This window comes from Raphanus sativus, chromosome 2 (genome assembly GCF_000801105.2).
Source record: "Raphanus sativus cultivar WK10039 chromosome 2, ASM80110v3, whole genome shotgun sequence".
In the NCBI taxonomy this organism is placed as follows: Eukaryota; Viridiplantae; Streptophyta; class Magnoliopsida; order Brassicales; family Brassicaceae; genus Raphanus; species Raphanus sativus.
The window spans coordinates 13,728,942-13,737,905 of record NC_079512.1 but is presented as its reverse complement, the minus strand read 5'-3'; the positions used below and the strand labels follow the sequence as shown (position 1 = coordinate 13,737,905).

At 31.0% G+C, this 8,964-nt stretch overlaps 3 protein-coding genes across 4 annotated transcripts; 2 read left to right on the top strand and 1 right to left on the bottom strand.

The window, feature by feature from the left end:
* The first annotated feature begins 103 nt into the window (after positions 1-103).
* LOC108833123 (B3 domain-containing protein At4g34400-like) lies at positions 104-2,626 on the top strand. Of its 2 annotated transcripts, none has more exons than XM_018606560.2 (8): positions 104-393; positions 710-1,079; positions 1,191-1,322; positions 1,403-1,525; positions 1,614-1,781; positions 1,869-1,961; positions 2,043-2,134; positions 2,231-2,626. In XM_018606560.2, the coding sequence occupies exons 1-8, from the start codon at positions 181-183 to the stop codon at positions 2,483-2,485; spliced, it is 1,446 nt and encodes a 481-aa protein (XP_018462062.2). In that variant the 5' UTR covers positions 104-180; the 3' UTR covers positions 2,486-2,626. The 2 variants fall into 2 exon arrangements, with proteins under 2 accessions (XP_018462062.2, XP_018462061.2); XM_018606559.2 differs by having other exon boundaries at positions 1,860-1,961.
* Positions 2,627-2,709: 83 nt separating this feature from the next.
* On the bottom strand, positions 2,710-3,787 carry LOC130505395 (uncharacterized). The gene is made up of 3 exons (XM_056999994.1): positions 3,474-3,787; positions 3,043-3,184; positions 2,710-2,888 (listed from the first exon to the last, which is right to left on the bottom strand). The coding sequence occupies exons 1-3, from the start codon at positions 3,734-3,736 to the stop codon at positions 2,805-2,807; spliced, it is 489 nt and encodes a 162-aa protein (XP_056855974.1). The 5' UTR covers positions 3,737-3,787; the 3' UTR covers positions 2,710-2,804.
* A 2,157-nt stretch (positions 3,788-5,944) lies between these two features.
* On the top strand, positions 5,945-6,928 carry LOC130502673 (uncharacterized). The gene is made up of 2 exons (XM_056997455.1): positions 5,945-6,322; positions 6,399-6,928. Exons 1-2 carry the CDS (start codon positions 6,013-6,015, stop codon positions 6,746-6,748), a joined length of 660 nt encoding a protein of 219 aa, XP_056853435.1. The 5' UTR covers positions 5,945-6,012; the 3' UTR covers positions 6,749-6,928.
* The last annotated feature ends 2,036 nt before the right edge of the window (positions 6,929-8,964 follow it).

The window sequence follows — 8,964 nt, the reverse complement described above, 5'->3', positions numbered from 1 at the left end:
CAGTTTCTTGCGTCCTACTAATTACTAAACCGGGTTGGGTGATGTTTACGTTACATGTACGAGACTTTCACCGTTTTAGAGTCTAAGTCTGTCCTCTATTCCTCTGTGTACTCTTTTAAGTCAAGGAGTCAAACACAAACACAAGGCTGAATCGTCCTTTCATCGCGTCGCAGAGGGTTGATGTACGTTTCAGTTATAACAGTAAGGGAATCAATGACGAGAAGATACAGAAAGTACTTTTTTTCTTTTGACCCAAAGAGATTCCTTTCTTCTTTTTCTCACTCTCCCATTCCCTCAGAGTTCAAACATCCTCTTGCAATGGCTGCCGTTGATGATGATAGTCTTCCTCGTTTCTTCAAAGTTTTCATCTCCCATTTTAGCTCAGACTCTATGGTAACATATACTTTCTAGCTTTTATCGCTTTAGGTCTCTTTCTTAAACTTGCGAAAGCCTCTTCTTGCTCTTCGTTCACCTCTTTAGCTTCTTTTACTCTGTTTTTGAATGGTAAAGATGTTAGCTTTACATGTGAATCAGTTTAATTTTTGTGTGTTTGTGTTGTAGAGATAGGTTTCTCCTAAAGTTTCATTTAGTTGTTTTACTCAAAATATTTGTTCATTGATTAGTTAGTATAATGTTCATAACTCAGATTTGTTTTACTCTCACGAGTCTTGGCTTAACAGTTTGGGCTTCACATTTTTTTTGGCTGCAGCTTATACCCATCTCCTACTATGATGAACTTCCACGTCATCTTCCCAAGACGGCTATTCTCCAAGGCACTGGTGGATGCGTTTGGAAGGTAGGCATGACGCTGAAGCAAGAGGAAGAGGAAGTGTATTTCGAACAGGGATGGCCCAATTTCGTTAAGGATAATGATCTCGTCGATGGAGACTTTATGACCTTCGTGTATAACGGAGACAACGTTTTCGAGGTCAGCATCTATGGCCTTGATGGATGTAAACAGGCTAGAGCAGTGGCCGAATTGGAGGATGATGAAGAAGAAGAAGAAGAAGAAGAAGACAGTATCTGTGCTCTAAGCAGCGATGGCACAGAAGATACAGTTCAGAGAAGCACTGACAAAGGTTAGCGGACTTCTTCTTGGATTTGTTAATGCGAGTGTCTTTTCATGTGGTTTTCTTATTTAGACTTACTGTTCTGTCTTTGAGTTTTACTCATCCTTTTTTTTTTTTCAGGAAAGGCAAAAGTGGGAGCTGTGGATGAAGAAGAGGACAGTGTTTATTCTCTTAACAACATCAAAGACGCAGACACAGGCAGTTCTTCTGAATTCGAAATGGCCAATACAATCTTGAGAAGCAAGAACAAAGGTCTGACAACAACAGACTGTTAGCGTTTTTTTTCATTCATTATATAAGGAAAAACAAAATGTTTTGTCTCTCTTGAACAGGAAAGTCGAAAGAAGAAGTGATTAAGGAGGAATCTGATGGCAAAGAGGATAGTGATCATTCTCTAAACAGTGAAGACGAAGAGACAGAAACTGGTTCTGAATCCAAGATGGCCAAGAACAAAGGTTTTTGCTCATTGTTACCTTTTTTTTTTACATGGCTTGAGTTGAGTTTATGTGATTGCTTTATATATATACATTGAGATTTTTCCAGGAAAGAAGAAAAAGAAAGTTGTGGAGAGTTCTGACAGTGATTATGCTGAAGAGTTTGGTCGCTTGGATTTGGAAGAGGACTCCAGCAGCAGTGACAGTTCCTATGCTCCAGACAGTGAAGACACAGCCACTCATGTCAAACGAAAAGTGAAAAGTCCAAAGAAGAAAGGTAAAAAATACATTCACCACTTTGATCATTTTGTGTAAACGGCTGCTTATATTTATATAAAACTTGATTTTTTTTGAGGTTCACAAGGAAAGTCCAAAGTGATAAAAGATGTGGTTGGAGTTGGTGACAGTTCTTGTGCTGTGGAAGGAGTCAAAAAGGAGAAAAAGACTAGGGAGAAAGGTATATTTTACACTTTTGGCTTTTTTACTTTCATCACTTACTAATATTGAGATATGTTTTCTCCTTTGTGCTTGGTTACAGTAAAGGCCATAATCGAAAACCCTGAGGTGTATCTGGATGATCCAACGAATATACATTTTGAGACGGGCGTGAAGAACAGGAAATACGAGCTGGTAAAAAAGCTATAGAGTATCTCTTTCAAAACACTATTATTATTGGTTTATAGGGTAATAACTTGACGTTTGTTTGTTTTGCTTTGAACACACAAGCTGGTTCATGCACAGCTGGTGAAAGACTACTGCCTAAGGTTTAAAGACTACATCTCTTACATCGACCCAAAGGGGAAACTAGAGGCGAAAACAGCCAAGTGGGGAGACCAACGTGTGTGCATCAAAAAATGGGCAAAGATCTGCGATAGGAACAAACTGAAGAAACAAGACCGTGTCGTGTGCGAGCTCTTGCGTAAGAAAGATCTGGTTTACGCAGTTAAGATCCACATCATCCGTGCGAAACATTTGGTGTGAGTTTTGAGAAGAAAGGGACATGGTCATTATGGATTTTAGTTATGTTTCTAGTAATCAAATGACTTTCTACTTATGTAATGAGTTTACATCATCTACAAGACCTCGAATCAACTTTCATTCGGTTCTGTGTTTTCATTTCAGTTAAAAAAAACTTGTTGTTTGGTTTGATCTGTTTGCATATGATCTTCAAAATTCAAGAGCTTTGTTATAAAAACATCTGATGAATGAAACTGAGATAAAAACTAATATATAGATAGATAGATACAAGGTTTTAAAGCGACGAATGATATTTCGAACATTAGGAGTAGGGGATTATTGACTACGAAGTCTTGTTTTTGCCGTATATATCTTCAAAACCATCAGCTACTCTTTTCCTTCTTTCAGCAATCATTTCTGAGTAAGACTGAAGAGAAAAAACACATAAACCATCAGACACGAGACCAAGTTTTGTTCAAAAGAACCAGCAGCATTGTCTTAAAGATGTTACTAGTACAAGTAGTAAGTAGTATAAGTCGAACTTAGCCTTTTATCAGATATATTGCATGTAAAAAGCATACCTTTGGGTAGCTATAAAGGAAAATGTACCACCAAGCACCAATTAAACCAACGGCAAGCGATGAAACTAAAACCGAATGTAGTATTGCCCAGCTACAAGCCACTATTGACAAACCCGTCACCACTATCGTCCATGGTTGACACCTGAAAAAAAAAACATAGTAATATATGTCTGATCAAACCAGTTCATAGATATTTAAAAGGCTATTTATTGTCTTCTTACTATTTACCTAATAGAGAGTGAAATAACCAAAGAGACACATATTAGTAAACTCTAACTGAGCTAAGACTTAATCAGAGACCAAGAAACCAGCTTTGTTGTCTGAATATGCTAGAACTGTAACTGAGTTCAGACCGAGATTATTTCGAAAGTGTGGTTGCACGAAACTAAGCTCTGTTGTGTGAAGATGAGAGAAGTGTAATTGAGACATACCAGGAGGGCTTTGTATCCCATACAGAGTCGTATTCGAGAGAGAGATGATCCAAGTAACCTTCCATGTCGCCATTTTCATCGACGAATCTCGAATCATTCTGCTCTCTTCGATTTCCTCCCAGACCTCTAACTTTCGTGCAAATCCTTGGCTGCTTGAGATTGAATGATCCGGTATTCGTTTGGGTACTGATTATCGTAAATCGGGTTTGAGTCTGAATCCGAAACGGCGACAGAGGAAGGGGGGAGATGGAGAGACTTCCCATTTGAAAGAAGGATAAAAGGATTAGAGGACTCAATTGACACTAATCAAAACATTTGGGGCTCTGCTTTGCAATGAATATCGAAGATGTTCTAATTGGGCTTTATTTTTGTATATGGCCCAATATTAGAAGGCGCAAATATCTATCTAATCTATTAAAGTACAAATAAAAATTAACCCTTAATTCTTCTTAGTATTTACCAATTTGTGCCATTGATACTAAATATTCTATTTACCAACTTGTGTCATTGATACTAAATATTCTTTGATAAAATAGAAAATTAAGTATAATTAATGGAATATCTTTTTAAATGTTAGTTACCTTAAATTTCAAAACAAAATCTCAGTAGATATGCACAATATCTGACAAAAACTAAAATATGGAAAATTATTTTGCTAAAATTGATTTAATGTTGATTTATATCAAAAATTGATTTAAAATATACACATATTCAAAAAATTATTTTTACTAAAATATTTTTCATTCGGGTTTGGTTTAGATCTATTTGGGTTTGGGATTTTTGGGATCAAAGATTTCAGTCTCATTCGGATATTTCTAAATTTTGGTTCGGATGTGAATTCGCATCTTTGCGGGTTTATTCAGATTCGGATAACCCATTTAAATTCATTATATACTTTAAATTTCTCAAAATATATAAACAAAATAATATAGTACTTATATATTTGAATACCTGAACTTAATATATAAATTTGTTTGATTTAAATATTTGAATAGAGAATCAATAGTTATGTTAAGTATTTTTAGTGATTTGAGTATACTTTAACTATTTTAGATATTTATATATATTTTCAAATATTTAAACCAACTTATAAGTACCATATATATTCTGTATGTTTTATATACATTAAGTCACAATATACATATATATATATATATAAGTATATAAATCTATTTTGAATACATTCAGGTATCTGAAATACTTCGGTTCAGAATATATTCAGTTTTAATTTTTTAAATACCAAAATTTTGATATTTAATCAACTTCGATTCGGGTTTTGTACTTTTTTTGGATCGGGATCGGTTCGATTTTTTAGATTCGGATTTTTTTTCCAAACTCTAATATTAACATGAAAAACAACATATTTTATAAAAATATACACCGCACGAGCGTGCGGGTCAAAATCTAGTTTATATTATTAAAATAGAAGTAAATACCATTTAGTTTTCAGTATTATTTATATTTCCATACCACTGAATATTAAATAATAATTTCTATTTTAATGTTGTTTTTCCATTTTGATTAATGTGTTTTCCAAAATTAAATTTGAATTAAATAAGACTTCCTATTTTAATGTTTTATCTTTTCCACTTACATTAATGTGTTTTCTAAGATTAAATTTAAATTAAATACACTTCATTAACTTTTCAATTAAATCAATGTCAAATTAAAAAAAAAATTTATTGAACAAACAATTCATGAAAATTATAATATCAACTTTTTATTAAACAAATATGAACGAAAAAATATTACCAAATTTGAACTGAAATTAGACAATATCCAAAAAGATTTACTATTTTGGTATCTAGAGATCCATAACTAAACCTTATCCGAACGAAATATTTCAGATATTCGAATGTATTTAAATCATATTTATATACTTCAATATGTTAGCTATTTTTGAGTTAATATCCAAGATATAAACTATTTTAACGTGTTTAAAATATTTGAAATATAAAAAATAGTCAAAAGTAAACATCTAAAGTGGATAAACAATAATCAAAACATCAAAAATACTTAAAATATATATTTATTCTTCATCCAAATATTCAATTTAAATTTATTTTAATTGTTAATTTAGGTACTTTAACTTACATTACTCAAATTTACATGTTTTATTTTTTTAGATTTAAGGATATTTAAAGATATATAAATTTAAAAAATTTAAAAATAATTTAAACGGGTTATCAAACCCACAAAGATCCAAATCAAACCGGAACCAAAGTTTATAAATATCCGAATAGAGATAGAATCTTTAAACTCGAAAATCTCAACCCGAAATAAATTTAACTGAATTCGAGTGGATACCCAAATACCCATCTACCTTAGTCAATATAAAACGATCAAATATTATAAATATACTATTTAGTATAAATAAATAAAAACTAAAACTGGAAATTAATACCAGCATCAAGATCTAGTTCCTTCTTATAGTCAAGAAGGTCAAAGACATTGGTAGCGGCTAAGAACGCGCGGGTAGCAGTGTAAATAAACAAGGCTCCGATTTGATAACACAGATCGCTAACCCTAAATTAACAAAATGTCAGAACAGCCGTTGAATGACGAAATCAAAACCCTTATCCTGAACGATGAGTTGGACGAAGAAACCATCCCTACACCTTTGGTGATAAACAAAGACTGTGAGACAGTCGTCTGTTGGGACGTGGATGATTACCCGGTTCCTAACGATGTCGATCTCGATTCGCTTCGTAGCGATATAGAATCAAATCTTCGGAAACTGGGCTGTGGGGAAGTGACTATTGTGGCTTACGTTTACAAGAATACGTTTTCGGATGAGCTGGAACGTAAATTTATTGATGCCCAAATCTATGTCGATTTCTTCCCCGAGGGTGAGTGAGTGAATTAATACCTTTTTTTTTTATTTATATGTCCTCTGTAATTACTTATACATACTTTCCATTCCAGGGGATGACGAAGCGAGAATCACTTGGATGTTAGTGGACATTGTTTGTTTCCCAGTGTTAACTCCTGAATCAAATGTTGTTGTACTCTCAAAACACCTTAATGAAGAGGCTGTCGATGCTTTGGAATTCTTTTATGGTCAAGGCACTGGTGTTCTCTTACCCAAGACCGAACCTGGTTGGCTTGTTCCTGATGAAAATTCAGCCTTGTTTTTGACAAACCTATTTGAACAACGTATTGACGATAAGAAGCCGCAGAGAGATGGTAATGGTACCCTTGCAATCTCTGTCAATGACTCTGTCAGCGACAACCTCTGTGCGCGCCTCCAAAGGGAGGCCAATGTATCTTCTTGAGGCTTTGTTCCGTCTTTGAACAGCTGTTACATTTGGGTTTGTTGACATGAAAGTTTTGAACATATATATTACTCCTTTGTTTTTCTTCTTATCTAAACCCTGTGCCAAAGGGACTTCAATGCATATTCTTGAAGTTTTATGTCAACTGTTTCGACTCTATTTCTGTCTATGAAAAGCTGTTACTTTTGGGTTTCTTGACATAAGAGTTTGGATTAAACCCTTTTCAAATTATTGAAAGCAAAATTTGTTTCTCCCAACTTGATTAAGAAACCCACAATAGATTTTGATTAAGAAACCCACAATAGATTTTGGGTGATTGGTAACTGCGGCAAATTTACTATAGAATTTCTTTAGAATTTATTGCAAAAGCAATATATTTCCTACGACTAAAAAGATGTCGGTTTTAAAATAAGCTTGCTACAACAATTTTTTTATATTTTGACTGTAGTTTTATAAACAATATAAAATATGATTGGTCAATTTGAAGATTATAGATAAAAATTAAAGTTATAGTCACCTTGTGTAAACAATCTCACTCTTTGATTAACAAATCCACATTAGATTTTGATCTGTTAGATAAAAAAATTGGTTGACAACAGTATTTAAGTATTTAAACTAGACTTCGATCCGCACAATCGTGCGGGTATTGATTTTCATTTTATATACATAAATATTTGGATTAATAGTAAGGTAAAAAAAATCAAATATTCAGAATTAGAATAATAGGATTACATGTAATAAGGAATAAAATAATTTTTTTTTGAAAGTTTTAATTTTTATATTTGAATTTTTTTTTTGTAATTGCATTTTGTTTAGTATTAATTTAACTTGATAGAATAATCTCTTAAATAAATTAAATATATAGTTATTTAAACTTAACATTTATCAATAGATCATGTCTAATTTTTAATAGATGCATACACATATTTAAATTTAATAGATGCCAAAAATATATCCATATTTACTGTTGACTAGATGTTTTCCTGCACCATGTGCAGAAATAAAAGTTTTAAAATTTAAATTTAGTTTAAAATACAAATTTTGTTAATTTTTGATTTTATTATTTGCTTACAATATATAATATTAATTTAATCATATGTAAAACTTTAAGGTTAAAAAAATTATTTTTCTTAAATGTATATTTAGTAATATATATGTATATATATATATATATTTAAAATTGCAATTTCGAAATATTCTTTAATTTATATCTTTTTATTAAAATATATTAAATTTTTTTTTGTAAATGTAAGAGAAAATTTTGTTAAGTGTATAATTATCAAAACATAAAACTAAATAATTTTATAAAATTTATGGACATTAAAAATAAACTAATAGTATTGGGATTAGAAAATTACATTTAAAACTGTATAATTATGAAGAATTTTTTTACTAATAATAATTATAAAATAGAATTAAATTTTGAAAATTCCAAAATAATATTATACTTATATTTATAACATAATATTATTAATTGTTATATTAATGATGATCTATTAGTTATTACCATATTTTAAAAATCTACTAAAAATACAAATCAACAATAAATGTAAATGTCCATGTGATTATTTAAAGAAAATTATTCTTTTTTTAAAACTGCATAGTATTTTGAAGAATTTTTTTTGTAATAAAAATTATATACTTATTAAAATTTAGCTAAATGATATTTAGAAATTTTAATTATTATTATATTTCTATTTAATTTATTATTTATTGTTATATTAATTATGATATATAAGTTATTACCATATTTTAATAACTTACCTTAAATATAAATCAATATTAAATGTAAATATGTCATAATGATCTATAAGTTATTACCATATTTTTATAAAAATATCTTAAATATACAGTTGGAGTTCAGACAAGAATAAATCATCTTTGTTTCTGTTAGAAAAGAAAAATTTTGGGTTTCGCTCATGTTGTTTGTTGACGAATTCGTGAATTGTGGTTTATTTTTTGCTCTCAGGTGGAACATGCGGTGAGGGAAGTGATGGTTATGAGCTCTTTGGCATCTATTGCAGGTTTCTACATGTTCGGATGTGCAGATCATATATCACCGTCATATTCAAGCCCCTCAATGTTTCAAGGTTATGTTTTTTTTTTTTTTTTTTTTTCAAGGTTTTGTGTTTCAGGTTTTGAAACAAGGTTATGTGTTTCAGATTTTGAAACACATAACCTGTAATTTAGGTTATAACCCCTTCCAAAGGTTATGT